The 19,616-nt window shown below is 37.9% G+C and overlaps 2 protein-coding genes across 2 annotated transcripts; both read right to left on the minus strand.

The window, feature by feature from the left end:
- Positions 1-41: 41 nt before the first annotated feature.
- Positions 42-17,768, minus strand: GC (gamma-glutamyl carboxylase). Its single transcript, XM_017614053.1, has 6 exons — positions 17,496-17,768; positions 2,399-2,669; positions 2,004-2,325; positions 1,592-1,938; positions 483-1,525; positions 42-341 (listed from the first exon to the last, which is right to left on the minus strand). Exons 2-6 carry the CDS (start codon positions 2,655-2,657, stop codon positions 147-149), a joined length of 2,166 nt encoding a protein of 721 aa, XP_017469542.1. The 5' UTR covers positions 2,658-2,669; positions 17,496-17,768; the 3' UTR covers positions 42-146.
- On the minus strand, positions 9,073-11,268 carry LOC108361439 (uncharacterized). The gene has a single exon (XM_017614057.1). It carries the CDS (start codon positions 10,928-10,930, stop codon positions 10,265-10,267), a length of 666 nt encoding a protein of 221 aa, XP_017469546.1. The 5' UTR covers positions 10,931-11,268; the 3' UTR covers positions 9,073-10,264.
- Positions 17,769-19,616: the final 1,848 nt, after the last annotated feature.

Below are 19,616 nucleotides of genomic sequence, written 5' to 3' on the forward strand. Positions count from 1 at the left end.
GTTAATTTTTATATATTTTTTTTAATTTGTATACAATTTAATAACTTTATTATCCATTTATCACACAATTTTAACATTTTGATCTCAAATGCTTTTTTTTCGGCAAAAGCGGTTTTCGAGGCAGTTTATGCTAAAAAAAAAAATCTCTAGTTGCGCTCACGTACTTCCATAGGTATTGGCACGTCATAAAACAAATACAACACACAATTAGCCATATGCTTAAGGAATTGTTTATAGTTTTTTACGCGACTCTTAAATTCATCCCAAAGTGGCAACAACGGTTTGGGTTCTTTGCTGCTGTAATCATCGATCAGCAACTCATTATCGATCATTGTTTTGTTCTGAGGAAGAAAATAATGCCTATTAGTTGGTTTGAAACTCAAAATATTGAACGGCGTACTAATGTATTCATGGCATTTTCTAATCCTTAATAGTTATTTTTTTTTTGTTTACCAATACTACCCACCCCTCCTCCTACTCACCATGAAAGTATAGAGATATGAAGATGGCTTCTGTCCGATTGTTGTTATATGATGTGTCTCCCCACTTTTCAATACAAAACTCTTGCCAGCCGTTAGAAAGTAAAATTCATCCTCATCGTCACTTTTATAGCGCACGTTTCCCGCCAGAATAGTGAGCGTTACATTTGTCAATTCAGGCGAAATGTAATTGTCCAACGTTAGCCCCGGAAAGTCGGCTACGAAAATCACATCAGAGTAATTACTCCAACCCAAAACCTCATTCGTCATAGTCTTCAATTTTGGGCGCATATAATTCAACTCGTTCAGCAGTGGCAGTGTCCACGGGGTATGCCGAAATGGCGACCACTCAGCCTTGAGCAGATCCACACGTGGATCGAAGACGCGCTGTTGAAAGCGTCCGTTCATCGAACACCAAACATCGAAGTAAATCGAAATATTCGTCGAACTCAATGGGCTAGCCTGTGGATCTATCGCGTAATCTTCACGTATATTGGCCGCAATGCATTTCGCGTACTGGTAAGCCATATCGGCATGTTTTGTCCAGCGGTCATATTCGGTGAAGGCATACGGATCTAGGTAGTGTACATTGCCGTTGTTGTTGTCGACGAGTTTAACGGATGTCAGGACTGTGTCGTAGGTGTGCACCATCATGTTCCAGGAATAGCCGTAGAGTCCTTCAGTCCAATTGTTGTAACCTTTGGTGATGAAATGCGAATATGGCAGGAAAAGTTGCAGGGCGCAGTAGGCGAGTATTAGCGCAGTACGCGACTTCGCGGCATAGCCACGGCTTTTTATGTGCACCGTCTGGCAATCGTTGCTTTGGGCGCTCGAAATCTGATTCTGGTCACACGCTGGAGCAGCAGACTCTTTCGTGGTGGCTTCGGTTGTCGCGCTCATTTTTTCTGCTGGCAGCTGCTGCGCTTGCGCCTTGGATTTACTTGCTGTTAAAATATGCAGCACAAAGCGCTTAAAAGTAAGTTTGCGAGGCCAGCTAAAGCCAAAGAAGAGCGGCACCTCGGCCAAGCAGACCCAAGGGAACATGCCTAAAATAAAAATTTCGTTTATTCCTTAAATTTTTTTTTTTTTAATAAAATATTTGCTTTTTGCACCTATCACAAATAGTCGCGAGTTCATCAAGTGAAAGCTGATCATAAAAGGCGTGGCCAGAAGCCTTGTCGCCTCCCAGGTCATAAAGAAGGCAATGGAAAAGTCGAAAATCGCTGTAAACCAATGTACTATCAACAGATCCGTTAATTCCGCCGACAACAGCGAACGAAATGGTCTGAAGACCCAATGCTGGCTGAGACTGGACATGGCATAGCCAGAAAGCCACTCGGCGGTGAATTTCTTCAAACCGGCATACACGTAGAGCACGAAAAATTGAAACTTTACTAAAAAGTAGTTCCAGTAGGGTACAGTCTCCGGCATATTCGGTTGTAGGTATTTGTCCAAAGAACTGTAGCGCAAAAGAATCACTAAAATAAATTTGGCCAGTTACTTTTTAAGATACCACCCACTTACCAATACCGATTCGCATCTGTGAATAGAAGTATTGTGCCAACCAAACCAAACAAATAACTGTGATTATTCCACGCCGGTTTGTCGAGCAGAAATATATACCAATATGGCATAATATACACCAGGCAGCTGAGGCGAAAGCGATAGCCCAGCATTATGCCGAGTGCGCCCAACCACATGACCAGATAAATGCAGCCCATCAACGGAAACGAGACGGCGCGCATGTCATTAAAGAGCGGAAAATGACAGTGTTGTGGCTCGCCGAAGCGCAAATCCATTTGGCCGCCGCCACGCTCTTCCGCAATGTCGATGCACATAGCCAGGCCTTCAAAGATAAAGATAAAGAGTTGAAATGTTTAATTTTTTTTTTGGATGTGAAGGAAGTTCATAGATCTTACCATATAACATACGAAAAACTCCGATCGCTGAGGCATCAACGGGTCGATGTAACCAATTCGTGAAACTGGCATAGGATGTGAAGTTATCGATCTCATAGCCGGTGAAAAATGTAAAAGCTTCGTGGAATTTGCACTTTCCCTTGCAAGTGGCAGCAGTCTTTTTGTTAAGATTGGCATTACCATCGTCAGTTGCTTTGTTTTTTTGAACCGCTGTAGAGTTGGACGAGGTTTCAGCAAGCAACCCATTCTTGGCAGCCATTTTTGTTGAGAACTTTTGATGTGGAAAATGGAATATTTTCTTATTATATTAATTGTTAGAAACTATTTATTTGCTAAATGAAGCTAATATGATAATTTTTAAAGCCCTCTATTATCATACCCTGTCGAGATAAAATCCGTTCGTCTAACGGTAGGATCACGACATGAGCTATTTCAATGGATTGGAACCAAAAGTTTGTACGTTTGTTTGGATAAGTAGAAATTTAACCCCTATTACGATATACATTTTATAAGGGAGCACAATAAAATGCTCACAAAGCAGATCCTTGCATGAGGAAGAGCCTATGCACAGGCACGTCTTTTCGAATATATGGATGTGGTCCAGACCTACACAGACAACCTTTGAAGTCGACGACGTACTGACGAGAGGGCCTATGATTCTCGACTTTTCAATGGCGTAATCGGATCCCAATCTCCATCCATTGCAGAACAAGAGCTTCCACTGACACGAGAAACTCGCGTCACTCTAGCCCAATTACGGCCTGGATACTGTAGCCGCTTAAACAGCTCCTTATCCACACTCGAACCCGATATCCCCAATCAGTGTTCGGCAGGTGGAGACTTTCCCTACGACACCAACCACTTCTTCACATGTCAACTCAATCCCAATCGTCCAACACCTCTCTCTCTCTGGAACAACCCCGCCGAACGATTGATGGATAAACTGACCTAGGCGGGGTTTGGTAGTGCCGCTACAAAAACAACAAAAACATGTAAATCTCATGCCTGGACGCCAAAATGAGGGGGGGGGGGGGGGGNGGGGGGGGTGGAATCAAGGAAACGAATTTTGGTGAAAGTGGAAAAATAGCGGGGAGAAGAGAATACCCTGAGACAATGCCTGTTTATTTTCCAAATTTTGAGGTTTACTTCACCAGGGTCAATAATGGCTTTACAGGCCGACTTTAGGTCAAGCCTTCAGTGAGTCCATTCATATAATAACCGGTTCTTCATACCAGAATTACTCGAGTTTAACCCAAGTTGAAAAAGCGACTAACGAAAAGAGAAGCTCGAGTGAGTAAATCTTACGCATATATGCGTGTATATTGAAATGTAGAAGAACTTTCAATACTTTAATACATTTTGTTTCCGAAAAAATACCAATTAGTATGGGGTGTGCACTGCGACCTAAGGATCTTCTTCTTCTTATTTGGCACTACTACTGTTTGTCGGTTGGGGCCGAGACCAAAAAGCTTCTCCAATTGTTTTTCTCCTGTGGGAATTCGCGCCAGTTGGTTATTCCGAGCGCAAACAGGTCCTTCTGCACTTGGTCTTTCCATTGCGTTCGTGTGCACCCTTGCTTTCGTTGTCCACCCAAGGGTGCGGAGTCGAAGGATCTTTTGACCGCAGCGTCGTCATCCATGCGTACAACATGTCCAAGCCAGCCCAATTGCTGTATTTTTATGCGCTTAACTATGTCCATATCGGTAAAAAGTTCATACAGTTCGTCATTCCATCTTCTCCGATACCCGTCGTCCACGAAAACAGGACTGTAGATCTTGCGTAGAATAGTTCGTCCGGGGTCCTTGTTGTTCTTAAGCCGCTTAATTGCTGTTCTCACCTCGTCTTGGTCGAGTTGAGAGACGTGAGCTTCGTCCCTATACATGGGTTCGGGTTCTCCTTCACCCCACCTGTGGATAAATTTGGTTCCTCGTTCTTTGATCAGGGGAAACCCAAGTTGCTTTGTGGATGTTTCGATGCTGGTGTCTGGTACTACTGACTACCATATTCCGTGCAGCGGCAAAGTCGATCAGCCTCTTTCCGTTGTCGGAGGTGTTGTTGTGAACGCTGAATTTTCGGACTGTTGGACCAAATATGCCTTCTTTGCCCACCCTGGCGTTAAAGTTGCCAAGTACGATTTTAATATCGTGGTGGGGGAAGCGCTCATACGCTACTCCTATGCACTCATAGAAAAGCTCCTTAGTCTCTTCCCTTCCGCCCTTCTCTTGCGTCGGGGCGTGCACTCGAAATAGGCTGATGCTATTAAATTTCGCCTTTATGCGGATGGTGGCGATTCGCTCACTGATGGGCGCGAACGGGGAGAGAAGGTGTCGGAGTCTCCGCCCAACCACAAATCCGCCCCGCTAAAACTGCGAATTACAATTCGCCATTGTCATAAAACCTGCTTAGGTGAGGCCATAAACGTCTGCTCCTATGTACAGGTGCAAGGTACACTCATCTTGGGGAGTCTTACTATATTCTTCTCTTCTCAAGTGCTATCATACGAAATATATCGTCGCTGGAATGTAGCGTCTCTGGGAAGCAATGTTAGCGGAAGCTGGGTGCCTAATTTCTCAATAATCGTGCATTATGTGATCTTTCCACAGTTAAAGCCATCTCTAGCGAAATTAAGTAGAGTTCGTTTTGCCGCCTGCTTTATGGCTAAGTGTAGAGTCACCTGCTTCCGAACTACTTCCAGGGTAATGTGCACATTACCACCGTAATGCAAGTACATGCATATAAAAAGTTAAAGCTTTCTGAGTGACTGTTTCACCGTAGCTATGGTAGTTCTTGAATCCAAGCTAATGCTCTCATTGATTGTATTTCAATGGCTGAGTGGAAGATTGATCTACATATTTCGGCAGCCGGCTTGAAAATGCGTTATCACAGAAAATTTTTCAAGAACTTCCTATCTCAGACTTCGATTTGATTTTTTGAAAGAACGCTCTATTTAGACTTCGTTTCAAAAATGCCCTATATCAACATATGTATGTATTTTCAATATATTATCAGTTGAGGTAGGGCGTTCTCAATCAAATTCTGAGCAATTTTCTGGAAGATGGCGTTCTCGAACCGGCTACCTGGATGGATAGGTAGTTCTTCCCCTCCGCTTAGATGTCGATTTTCGCTTCGATTTTTTTGTTATCGCCCTCTTTAATCTAGCAATGTTGGAATTTCCTCTCCATGCCAGAATTGTGGCAAGTTCGAAGCTACATATGTATGTTTTTTGAGATTACGCCAAACGATGACGAGTTGGTTTCGTCAATTCAAATTGTATTATATTCGATTTAAAATTTGATTTGGGTTATCGAACTTTTTTCGACTGGCAAAGCTCTAGGATATACCGCAGAAGCGGCCGGGGCTATGAATCTATGACATTCTTGAAGATAATATCCTTCCCTATACCAAAATGAGTTGATTGCGGCCGACTATGATGAGTATTTTTAGTTGAAGGGGCGTATTCATATTAGTTTGGAAGTGACTTTGTGTGCTCTCAAGGCGAAGAGCGCCGCCAAATAGGAGTCTTCGAATAGGAGTCTTCGTTGACACTGTTATTGGATACTACAGTTGGTCCTGCTGGACTATTAGACCTTAAAGTTATGCGTTGTTTTATTGTAGTATCTTGACAGTTAATTAGCATCTTATGACCCATATTTATCTTGATTTGAGTGTTGCTGTAAAAAGTAGAACTCTTTTTGATTTCTCATGGAAACAATCTAGAGACCACTAAAGAGCTGCGGAATGTGTTCCCTTGCGTTGGGATGGGTTTGGGTGGCAGGAATATTAAAAAAAAAACTCTTCCACATCGCCTGCTTAGAATAAAAAGTTGCCAAGCTCATTCTTTTTTAATGTTTATCTTTAAACAAAGCAAAACGACAAACGAATTAAGATGCATTTTTTATTTCTCTTCCTTGACTTATCAAAATATGGATTCTCACAAAAACGTTTCACTCTAAGCTAGCGGTATTTAATTTTTGTTTAATCATTAAAACAAACTTTTTTATATTTTTCTGAATTTATTTAAAAATTCGACATAAATACATGCATGCATATTGTATACTAAATACACTTTGAATAAATAACTACCATTTTTTTTTGTAAATTTTTTATTTTTTTTTTTGTTTTACTAAAAAATGAACTTCATTGCAGAATTGCGAATACATATTTGGGACTTTAAAAAGTCTACTTTTACAAAACATTCGCTTCTTTCCCAGAGCCAACTGCTGCATACATCTACATACACATGTATGTAGGTATGTGTGTGTGTGTGTATATACCCAGCCAGCAAAAAATCCCTAAAAGGAATCAGAAAAGTGGATGAAATGCGGATTTTTTTTCAATTACCGATTCCCTTTTCGGCTACTTTGACAATCCGTTTTCCCACTAAAGTGTGCGGCCGTCTAGAAAAATACCGAATGTTCGGAATGTTCGTATGTTTTTTTCTGAAAATTTTCTGATTAAATTTTTCGTTGAATACGCTTTCCTTCTGCACTACACAGATGCTTTTTCATAGTTCGGAAAAAGAAAACCAAAAAAAAAAAGAACGAAACATTTTCTTGCGTCTGACGGCATTCGAACCCCGAACTTCCTGGAAGCTAACAAATTTTTCAAATGTTCGGTTAGGAAAAATTTATGACAATTTTAAACGTTTTCCATACGTTTCCGGATACTACAAATGTATAACACCGCACACTCGGCAAAACGTTCGTTTCTCTGCTGGCTGGGTACATATGTAAGTATGTATTAACGCAGTATATTTGCGTGAACACTTCAGTTCTTGCTATAATGCAATTGTATGAGTACATATCTCGAGCCTTAACCGCCAAAATAACGTAAGCGACATTTTTTTCAAAATTTTCATTTTGATCCAGAAATGCATCTAGATGCTCTAGGAATGTTTCTACATCAAAGAAAAAAATTTTGAAAAGAATATCGCTTACTTTATTTTGGCGGTTAGGGCTCGATATGTATCTGTGGCATTTTGATGAAACAACCTAAGTGACTTTAGAACTACAAAAGAATTTTGATTTAAAAATGAAGTTTGCCTTTAAGTGCCGTTTTCTCAAGTAGGGTTTAAAATTTATCTGCCCTTCAAGTACATTTTTTCAGAAGCAAAATTTGTGTTTAAAGCGCAGATAATTTTTAAAACCTACTTGACGGCCTTAAAAAATTTCATATTTTATATAAACTTCTATTAAAAGGGCTTCTTAAACTACACTTATGCCTAGTTAATCGGTAAAATAATGTTTGGGAACTCAAATAATTATTGGTTTAAAGAGAAAGTGGCCTAACTCCAGATTAGTTGTTTTATCGAAATGCCACAGATATCTATGTACCTGCATACATATAATTAAATAGTTCACGCTATTCCACGCTCCATTTGCTGTTGCACACATTTTGTTAAAATGATATAAAATACCGACAATTTGCATTTTATTTTTGGGGAAAAATCGCAATGCATTCCGAAATGGAAGCATTTATGCAAAAAATTGCGGTGCTCATTGATTTTTTATTATTGTTGTTTTACATATGTGTATGTACATACATACATACATAAATGTATATGTACTACATATGTAAAGGTTATTAATTTCATATCATGATTTCAAAATTTTCTAAAATTTCTTCGACAAGCTTTGAGAAATGCATCAAAAAACTACAAGTACAATTTTTCATATTTAATGTACATATGTGTGTAGTATGTGTATGTATGTTTGTAGGTAAATACTAGGTATGTATGACCATTTAGCAATTAATCGTTTTTGTTTTTGTTTTGTTTTTTTTTGTTAGTACTTTTTTATTAAATTTTTTGTTTGGTTTGCTTGAAATTGAATAAGTTGTATGTAGTAAGTACGTGGTATGCATTTACTTGCAATATTTTGAAGTTCCACATGTAAGTAAACACTTTGCATATATTTGCATTTTTCACATTTGCACTTAAGCAATTTTGCTCTATTTGTTGTTTTTGCTATAAATCTGCTTTCCTTGCTGCTAAGTTTTGAAAATTTCGCACCGCTAAAAAATGTAGCAGTGCCCATTTAAATGGTAGTTTACTGTGTGTTTGAATAAGTATTTAAGTACATAAGTGTATATTTTTAGAATTAAAGTTTTAATATATATAAAAAATTTATATTTATTTAATAGGGGGGAAATTGTTTAAAATCGATTTGCGTTCGGAAAAGTAAAAAAGTTAAGTAACAAATGCTCGCAGATAACGGTATGATAAAAATTTGTTTTGTTAAAAAATTGAGAATGTTAAAATTTGCATTAATTTCAAAATTTTTTTTTTTTTAACTTTCAATTCATAGACTAAAATATATTCCTCATTTGACAAAAAAAAAAAAAAAATCAACAAAATTCAGCAAGAAATATTGAGAGAATTTATAAACGGTTGCTTAATATTACAAAAAAGACTACAAATTAAATTAAAATAAACAAACAAATATTGGTACTACATATGCTTCTTTGGAATGTGTTACAGTTGCGCTAATCGTACATAGTTAATATTTTTGTCGGTTTGCTTTTTTTTTTGCTTCACCTGTGTGTAGATTATTAAATGTTAAGGGAATATTACTTTCAATTAGATACTTAATTTTTGTTTAGATATTTTTCGTCGTTTCTCTTTTACGGTATCGTTTGGTTACGTACGTTTCTTAAATGTTTTAAATATATATGCGTTTTTTTTTTGGGTTTGCTTGTTAAGTGTGTAAGTACGACAAATATTCATTTTAAATTACTAGATAATTCATTCTTCATTCAATTGTTTTGCATAATTATTTGCTTTTGCAACAAGACTTTTTTTATATGTTTGTATGTAAATCGTCATATTTAAATTTTTATTTTTCAATTTCAATTCTAAAATACTTGAAATGCATTTTAAAGTTGTCTTCAAATGGTTTATCGGCATTTTCATGCACTAAAAACTCTATTTTTGTTTCATTAAATGGAATTGGATCGATACAATTTGCACGATTCACTTTAATAAAAGACAGACATCAAAGTGTCTGAAAGATTTAGAAATCAAAATTTCAAGCAATGCCGGTGTTCGTGGCACAGCTTAATTCGCGTTGGAAAATATAAAAATTTTCATTAAATATTTTTTCTCCTCAAAACCGTACACATTTTTTTCGTTTTCATTTTTCTTCTGTACGCCGCCATTTAATCGCCGCCCCTTATGTTTCGTACCCCCATTTACCATTTAAATACGCTATCGCTACCCCCACCCACTCATACACCCCCTGCGGAAAAGTGAAGGACTTGTCTCTATCGTACACACGTTCCTTACGCTCGCTAATCGCCGGCTGCCTTGCTAACAGCTGTCATCTCGCTTGCGTTCACATTCGATTCGACTTCCTCGTCTTCTGCTTCTTCTTCTTCTTCCTCCTCTTCTTCGTCCTCGTACTCTTCCCCATCGGCATCCGTTTCATCATTCGTTTCATTTTCCGGCACCGCTGCTGCTACTGCTACTGCTGCTTTTTCTTCTTCCTTTTCATTCCCGGTTTCTGTGTTTTCATTTATTGCCCGTACTTCCTCTGCTTCCACTTGCTTACCAACCGAATTATTTTCCTTTTTGTTCAACACCTGCTCTCCTCTCGCCTCAGCAGCTGCGCCCCCTGTCGAATGCTTATCGTGTGTCATTGCCGCTGCCGCTGCCGCTGCTCCCGCAGTCGCAGTCGCAGTTGTGGTTGCTGTTGCTGTTGCTTTCTCAGCCGGCTTGCGTTCGCGTTGTTGCCTCGGCTCCGGTTGCCGTTCGTCATCGCCCTCCTCATTCTCATCTCCGTCCTCTTTTGTTCTTTTCCGCTTCTTCTTCTTATTATTTATACGCCTGCGATTAGCGCCGTCATCCACCCGCCCTTCAATGGCTTTGCCTTATATACGGTTCTGATTCAACTGCGAACGTGGTGTGAATGGGCTGACCATAACACCGCTGGGCCAAATATTTTCGTTGAACAACTCATTGAAACGATAATCCGGTATGGATATCTTGAATTTGCAATACGACAATTGCGACAAATTCGCATCGTTCTTCACCAGCTTAGTGCACTTGACCAGGTTCTTGTTGATCTTCAACTCCTCGGCCAAGTGCTCGATGATGTCGTCCTCGCTGGTGGAGGTGGCGAATTTGCCCACCTGCACCCAACGACCATAGTCGCAGACAACTTGCAGACGATCGGAATTGCAGTTGTTGCCAACCACGATAAGGTTGTTGGTTTGCTTCTTCGGGTCGACGTTGTTCGCGTTGCCGAATTGGAAATACTGCTGATACATACGTGTCGAAATCTGATTCACGCCATTGTAGACTTTATTCAGTTTTTCCTCCATGGTCTGCAGCTTGGCGGCCAGCGCCTTGGGCGATTGATTTTTACATTCTTCGCAATTGAATGAAATCAACGGATTCTTCTGGATCGCATCGTAGACTGCGTCATCGATGTTCACACAGGCCCGGTGAAACTTTTTCATGCAATCATCCGAATTGCAAATGACAATGCCCTCCTTAGTAATCGATTTTTTGCACTTTGGACAATTTTCGGCCATTTTGTGATTAAACGATTTGACGAGGTGCTGATGCGATTTGTAACTGTATGTTTTATTTAGTAGCTGGTGCTGCCAACACTTTACGCCACTTTTGTCGGTATAACAAGAGAAGTGTGAAAAAAAATCCACCAGAACCCACAAAAGGCTGAAACTGAATTAAGCGAACCAACCCGTGCTGAACCCGTACACTGAACAACGGAATGGAATGAGGTGTAGTGGAGAAGAAAATTTGCTGAAGTACGTGAGAAGTTGTGTGTGCCGCTTTCGCCCAAGCCGGTGACTGATCCGTACGCTCTGAGTGCTGCTGTTCAACTGTTCGCTGCTGTTTCGAGAAAGCAGTTAGTTGCTCCCTGTCGACTTTTCGGCTACCTTTCTTTCCTTTATATACATATGTATGTGTGTATATGTAGTATTCGGCACTAAATTTTATATGTAGACACGCACACCTATGAGAAGTTTCTTCCACAATACTCGCGCCGCCCTCTCTTTGTGGTGGCTGGTTTGTCGCTAATGTCGCTTCAACGTCATAGGTATTCGTTTCACACACGGCTCATGTATTGTGTATTGTAAGTGCGCAACCCCTGTTTGCGATGAGCAATTCAACCCTCAACCCCTATTGGCACTGGCGCTCTTTGTGTAATCCACACTCAGTTGTGTGCACTGTGTTGGTTAGTAACCGTATTCTTCAGCAGTTCTATGACCCTTGTGGTAGTTTGATTTCCTGTTCTATTCGGTTACTTTTGCTGCAGCGAAGTTGATTTGGGTTTGGTAATCGTTCCACAAGCGCCAGTGTTGGGTAACGCCAAATATGATGTGGAAACGAAGATTGTTCTTATTGGTTTTTTTATAGCGGGTTTCAACTCATTTATCAATGACACATTTTTACTTTCGACTTACTAAAAATCTATTAATCAAATATTGTTTTTGTGGAGTAACTAAATATATTGTAGGGGTATTCCAAGCGGAATTAATATAATAATACAAAACAAAAATTTACATGTATTTTGTTTTTGCTTTGGCGACATAAACTGTCAAAATCTGTAAGAGTGTGTGTGGAAATTCAAACAAAATTTTTCAATTTGATATTCGAAGCGGTGAGGCGAAACGCATAAACAAAATTAACTGATATAGTAACACCACCTTATATAAATTCGCCTTGGGGTATTCCAAGGCTTATCAAACTGGAGTAAGCATTCGAACAAAGACAAAACAGCTACTCTGCTGCAGTGTTGCCAGAACTTTTTGGGCCGACCGGCTAGATTGGCAAAAAAAAGCGGCTAAAAACGGCTAAAATGTTTTAGTGAAATTTCACATAGACTCTGGCAAAAAACGGCTAAAATGTTTTAGTGAAAATTCACATGCTTTATTTAAATAAATCGCAAGAAACGAAAGACTAGTTAACACCATTAATTTATATCGAGTGTATATTCCTCATCATCAAATGAATCACTATTGTATATATCACCTGAATTCATTAATTTTAAGAGATCGTCATCTACAGTAAAATTATGGCAGCATTTTTCTTCACGTTTTAAACCGTATCTTATATATAAAATAGCGTTTAACGTTTTAACGCACATTGGATTTCTTTGCTTAGTTTTTATTATATTCATTGAACTAAATATTCGCTCTACTTCTGCATTACTTATAGGCAAAACAAGAAAACTAAAAACTAGGTTGCAAAGGTCAGCAAAAGGGTTTTCTCCTAGGGCATTTCGAAATTGATAAACTTCGGCCCAAAATTTTACAGTTGAGTCTAAATTACTCCAGGTATGTAACGTTAACCGTTGCCATTGCATCTCTATGGATGTTATTTCGTCGGCATTATATTTGTGTTTTTGTTGCTGTAGTTGAACAAATACTTTTGGTTTAATTACTCTTAATGCATTTCCCACCGAAAAAAGTCAATTTTTTTTAGTGTGGCAATATTTGTAGGGAGGCGTTGGCGTAATTCCTTTATTAAAGTGATAATAAAATAGCGACCATTTTCTCGAATTATTTTCTCGGCTTCGTGGTCAAAAGCGTTTGTGCTTACTTTTGTTTTTAAATACTCTTCAAAACTGTGATAAAACTGAGGAAATGGAGCAAGGTATGGTTCCAACGGGGAGCATATAGGATCAAATGTGTCCGCGCTAATAACCACTAGGGAGCATAGATGCGAAAGTAAAACATTGAGTTCATTAAAAATCTTCATTGGGTCTGCATTATTGCTTTCGAACAACTTGTTTACTTTTTGCACCTGAAAATTAGGCAAATAGTAAAATCGGCTAAAAACGGCTAACTTTTTTTTACAAACCGGCTAACAAATCGGCTGCCGGCTAGATCGAATTTTCTCCGGCTAGTTGCTATCAAAACCGGCTAAATCTAGCCGGAAAACGGCTAAAATGGCAACGCTGCTCTGCTGACACCATCTGTTTAATATGCCTTGGTGTATTCCCTTAAATTGACATAAACGTTGAAAACTTCAAAGTCCGACAGATATATAGAAATTCGTGGATTTTTTAGTGGTGCAAGTTTATCCTCCTGTAACATTACGGACATTCCTTTAAACTGAAAACCATGAATACATGAAAATAATCGGAACTGACAAAATTTATATGAAAAATCTTTCAAATTTCCTGATTTCCAGTTTTGTTTGAGTTTAATGGAATTACACAAATTCTTTATATTAGATTTAGAACTCAAAAAAGAAGATTTCGGACTGCTTATGTGAGATCCTCAACTATTTTACCCCAAATTAGATTCTTATTCGTTAAAAAAACTGAGTATTTTATTTTTCGCTAATTTTTTAATAAAAATATGGTTAATTCTGCAACAAAAACCTCAAAAATCAGAGTTCCAAACTTTGCACAAAATTAAAGAAAATTCTGAAAAGTTTCATTCAAATATTGCACTTTTTATTTGCGCTCTCTAGAAACCAGTTGAGTATGCAGTTTTTTGCACATTCAATTTTAGTTTAATAAAGTACAAGTATGAGGAAGCTGGGACTTACCATTGACTTTTGGGAAATTGTTTCGTTTTTCCATATAAAATAACTTTCTAGAGAGCGTAAATAAAAAGTGCAATATTTGAATGAAATTTTGCAGAATTTTATTTAATTTTGCACAAGGTTTGGAACTTTGAATTTTGGGGTTTTTGTTGTAGAATCAACCATGTTTTTATAAAAAGTTAGCGAAAAATAAAATATTAAAAGAAATAGCTGCCCGTATTGTAAAATATTCGCTGTACCTAAGCTTTATTGACTGACTGTATATACTACACACGAACCCAAAATACGTAACTATATTTTTCAGCCAGATAACCCCCTACCTACAGCAACCGATTTGCGATATGTAGTGTTGTAGAAGAAACATTCTACATATGTATGAGTATAATGCAAATAAAATGTTTTGAAGGTCCAAATCTGATCATAGCCGAGTTAAGAGAAGAGAAAAACAAAAAAAAAAACACTTGAAATGGAATAAATTCGGAATTGTGAGTTGGTTTAGGGGGCCACTGATGACGTGGAACAAGCCACTCCTTTAACACGATATCATTGCACTGTATTCGGGACCCTCCACGTAAGAAAGTCTTGTTTAAAAAACTCACCCGAATGGAACAAGGACTATGTTTTACGAATATGCACATCGCTGCCTGTGTAGGGAAAGAACAAAAACAGCTGCCATCAGACGGTGTGGTTGTGCAGGAAAAGCACCATCTTTTTTCCAGATTCACTTTCACCAAAGAACAAATCTCCACAATCTGCATAAAGGTGAAGTTTAATAGCAGCAGTTGAACGGCGAAGCCCAAGTATTTGTGGTAAAAGAACGCTCTTCGGGTTCACAACAAAGCCCAAAAAGAAGCTAATATGTACCCAGGCGGACTTTTTTTTTTAATTTTTTCTGACGTCGTCGTTTAGTTTATGGAATGAATATATGGGGAAAAAATCATACGCAATTAATTTTCACACACATTGTACTTACATACATAGACAGAAGAAGTATACTGAAACGATGGCGTGAATTATTAATTCAGGTCTATATCGGCAATTGCCTAGTGGTATACCGGTAGCGTATATAATATCATATACATTCCCCATTCACTTTTTAATTTGAATTCATGTGCCCACCCTGCAAATCAAAGTTCCCGAAACCTTAACGAAAAATTTAGGAGTATCTGATTTCCTTAACGAATCTTCAAAGAAAATTATATGAAGTGGTTGACACGAACTCGTAAAGAAATTTCGGTACGAAAAATAAAGAACATTCTGAAAAAAATCGGCAAGAAATTCTTCACATAGCGGTATTATTTTCTTTGCTTTACCGATTTTCTTCCGAAATGTCGTAAAAGAACCGAAGTGTGCACAGTTTATTTCATTTTAGAAAATTCGACAAAAAATCGGATGAGATCTTAACGAATTCTTTTGAATTTCTCTACAATTCAGAATGCTCTGAAACAATGGTTTGCAGGGACCAGATATGGAGAAAACTTTGTGTTTGTGACAGAGTTTCCGGTCGTACTTTCTGTATAGGAAGAATGTGATTTCGTGTTGCATATAGGTCCTACTGGGTATGTATTCCCGAAAACTCCACTTCTCTTAGCCTGCATAGCTATTTACGGGTTGTGCAACAGCAGCTCAGCCTGCTCTATATCATGGGGGCACAATGATATGAGCAACTCGAAATGCTCCATTGATTCCAATTTCGGGCAGATCTTTGCACTCTCTCCAGCTGCTTAAACATTGTGATCTTATCTCGTGCGCTATACAAAACAAAGATACCCTAAAATAAAATTGGTCTGATTGCGGCACTGTAAAGCCGGTAAGCCACATTCAACGATGGATCCCGGCGCTTGTCGATAGCCCCTCCGCTAGTACTCCTTTCCTTGACTTTTGACGTCTAGGAAAGCCTACTGCCAAGGATAAAGCCCCGATATTTAGAGAGGATGAAAAATTTATATTTTATGTATTTTTGTGAAAAGCAAAACCACCTAAGGCGCAGCTGGCAGCCCAGTATTGAACAAAGTTCAGGTATCTCTGCAAAAAGTAAAACAATTTGCTAAGAGCTTTCCTGTAATCATGTAATCTACGCCGCCAGTATAAGAAATCACCAGACTAGTGCAAAGTCTTTCATCAATCGTTGACGACAATGACCCAAAGTGGGATTGAGAGAAGTGCGGCAGATCATTGAAGACAATAACCCAGAGTAATGGTGAGAGAAGTATTTACCTATTTTAGGATACAGTTACTAGCCTTCTTCGGGATGACTACCTACATATCTACAAAGAATGAGGCGAATAAATTTAGAAAGTTTTAGGTTTCAGGAAACAAACAAACTGGGCATTCCTTCAGCGATGCACTCTTCAACTGTATGTTAAGCTGATTCGAGAACAAATGCTCTCGAGGAATCCCGCTTCTTTAGTGCACATTAATCAGACCCTCAAGCATTTTTCGAGAAACGAGGAGAGAATATTTGGGCTGAGATCCCAAGAGAACACAATGAAAACCTTGCTTGCCTTGAAAATGAAGGTAACTCTGACTGCTCACTAAGTTTTTGAAATATAGTCCCTTCTTGAGTAGAACGCGTGATGTGATACCATCGGGACCGGGAGTTTTGATAGGTATGAACGAGTTGATCGAAAGACATACAAGTAAATGGAAATCAGAAACGGCTATATGTATTTATGTGGATTTATGTATTTAGACGTTGGCCGCTGTGGTGTAGTGGTAAGGAGTGCGCGCTTCCACTCCACAGCACCTGGGTTCAAGCTATGGTGAAAGCAACATCGCAAAAAAATATAGAAAAAAGGTTTTTTCTTAACACTGTAACTGTAGGTCCCTCCGCTTTGTGTGACAACATCAAGGCGCACGCCACAAATCGGAGGAGAAGCTCGGCGCCAAACACTAACATATGTGTAAGTGCCAATCTATTATTATTATTATTATTATTATGTATTTAGACACTTCAAACTTATAAAAGCATTCAAAGATGATCATCTTCGGAGTCAAATGTTCAAAAAGCTGTTTGAAATCACATGGTAAGGTATTTAGAAACTAAAGGTATTCATTCTTGAGGCGAAATTTACCTCTCAGATGCCCTGGTTGGAGCAAATTTTACAGCCTTCAAAGAAGAACGAACCGAAAGGATTAAATTGGTATCTTCGTAGGACAAGGATACATATAAGAACAGCTGGCTTGCCACATTCTTTAAGTCGGTCAAAGTTGTTATTTAAAGGTAATTATGGGCATTTATTTCATATAGCACCCACCATTGTTGTTTTTTTTTGTTTTGAATTGATAAGTTTTTCAGCAATCATGAGTTGACATCAGAAATTTCGAACGCATTTTTTTTTTAGTATTTACCGCGATATGCTTTAATAAATTAAATAACCTGAATATATGTATATAAAAATATCGTTCTGCTACAAGCTATAAATACTTCGAAGGAAGCAGAAATTTTCTAATCTAATTTATTTTCCCCCTTAATCAGAAATTGGCGAAACTCCAAAAGCACAGCGCTTTGTTTACCGCAAGTAACACAGTGGTTTGTGTGTGTGTGTGTGGCACGTGCCACAATTTGTCACTTACCTGTCAATCAAAAGTACTTGTCACCGAAATTAGGCTATTTTTAGCAAATATATGCAGAATATGCTAATTTTAGTAGCAGCACCAAAAAATAAATTTCTTAATTTTGTACATATGTATATAAAAATTTTCAAATCCAGCACCGAGAGGAACAGAATTTTCGTGAACACTACAAAAAAAAAAAACGGTGCAGCAAATTTCGTAGCTATCCTTCTGGTTGTTTTGTTTTTTTTTTTGCTTTACAACGAGTCAGCGAGATAAGGAAATACTCCCGCACTAACGATAAGCACAACTGAAGATGAACTATACAAACGAGCTGTATTTATACATGTAACCAGCATGGAATCTGCGAGTGTGTGTGTGTGTGTGTACATACATTCATCTACACATCGGCACGAGAAAGTTATGAGTTGTGAAGTGAAGGTGTTTTAGTTGCTACTCTTACTGGTTACAGCATCTTCGTTAAGTTGTTTTCGTTTTATTGCCACTTCATAATTTATGAAAATAAGTATGTGCATAACTTCATACATATACATACATACATACGTAATGGCAGTGAAGCTGATGCGAAAGGACAATTGCGCATGTCCTTGTTATACACACTTGCCTGCAGTGAAGCAGGTGCGTTTGTTAATGATTGCTCATACACACACACACACACATACATATCTGTGTGATTGCGTTGCTGGGGTTATTATGGTACTGATGTGAAACCAAAAATAAACAAAGAAAAACAGTAAATCTTGTTTAGATTGCGTATACGCCATGGCTGTTCCTTAATGCTCAGCTGATTTGCTTTACAAAATGTATATCAGCAGCACCTTTACTCTCTATGTAGATATGTGTCTTCTAAATAGTGAAATGTTTACCTTAATTGCGTTGTGCTAAGATGCTGTTCTGCAGCTCTTTAAGTTATGCGTGAGCCACATATGTTAATTGGTAAGAGGCGCTTCAAAATTTGTTGCGGTCGCCATGTATATTTACAGTTTCTTTCGTACCTTCTACCTGGCGTGCTTGTTGGGAAAGCGATAAATTTATATTAGGTAAACTTGTATACTGGGCGCCATGGTGACATTGTTTACGCACTGAGATTTGTCACTTGCAGTGTACATCCATATGTATGTACTACATGTACATTAGGGTGACGCGCCAAAAAAAGTTGAATTTTTTCCATCGGCATTATACAATTTATTATATTTAAAGATTTCGGCCAAAACATTTCGGAAAAATATTAAGTTTTACGCAAGCTTGGCCGATTTGAAAATACATCCAAAAATCTCATTATTTTAAGTCCGGTAATAAAATGTTTAAGCATTTTTATGCAGAAGCTCTTTCAGCATCCGAGTTGATTCTTTTGGAAGAAATTGTTTTAAAAGCTGCTTTTATTAATAAAAAAACAAGATTTTTGAAGGTATTTTCATAACGGCCCAACTTACGAAAATTTTAATATTTTTTCAAAATATTTTGTCGGAAGTGTTAATAAACATATAATAAGTTTTATAGTTCCAATGGAAAAAGAGTACAAACGGCTTTTTGTGTGGAGATTGATGCACCCTAATGTACGTGAACATGAACTAACTAATGCCGAATTTCCACTTGGCATTGAAATGACAAAAAATTTATGCCATTTAAAAAATGCCATGCGAAAATGAACTACTAGCGATTATTTTTTTAATGTAATGACACGTTTATGTTTTTATGCCCGACTTTGTCATTTGTCATTTTTGCCATTTAATGCCTAGTGGAAATCCAGCATAAGGTAGAATATTTTTTATGATTTTTGTTAGCTTTTGGGGCAAAAATAATTTTTTTTTAATTTTTTTTTTTTTTTAATTTCTAAACTTTTTAATATTTTTTCTTTATCTTATTACATTAAACGAGCAATTCTTGTATATATACAATATCTATAGGGTTCTCGGAAACGACTCTAATGATTTTGATGAAATTTTGTACACAGATAATGTTTTGGAATAGGTATTATCTCCGAGAAGACTCGTACAAGGTTGCCATCTATTCGAAATTAGTTAAAAATTAATTAAAACATCATAATATGGGTATCAAATGGAAGGCATTTTAAAGATCCGTAATTCAAAAATATTTTTAATAGGGTTGCCACCTATTTTG

The sequence above is a fragment of the Rhagoletis zephyria genome, unplaced genomic scaffold (genome assembly GCF_001687245.7).
Source record: "Rhagoletis zephyria isolate East Lansing unplaced genomic scaffold, Rhagoletis_zephyria_1.1 Rzeph_scaffold_00763, whole genome shotgun sequence".
Lineage (NCBI taxonomy): Eukaryota > Metazoa > Arthropoda > Insecta > Diptera > Tephritidae > Rhagoletis > Rhagoletis zephyria.

Excerpts from the sequence above, each read along its gene's own strand:
- GC (XM_017614053.1), bottom strand. The coding sequence starts at position 2,657 with ATGGCTGCCAAGAATGGGTTGCTTGCTGAAACCTCGTCCAACTCTACA. Across the intron at positions 1,526-1,591 it reads CTCGCGACTATTTGTGATAG|GCATGTTCCCTTGGGTCTGC; the intron begins GTGCAAAAAGCA and ends TTTTTATTTTAG. Across the intron at positions 342-482 it reads CATATCTCTATACTTTCATG|AACAAAACAATGATCGATAA; the intron begins GTGAGTAGGAGG and ends TTTCTTCCTCAG.
- LOC108361439 (XM_017614057.1), bottom strand. The coding sequence starts at position 10,930 with ATGGCCGAAAATTGTCCAAAGTGCAAAAAATCGATTACTAAGGAGGGC.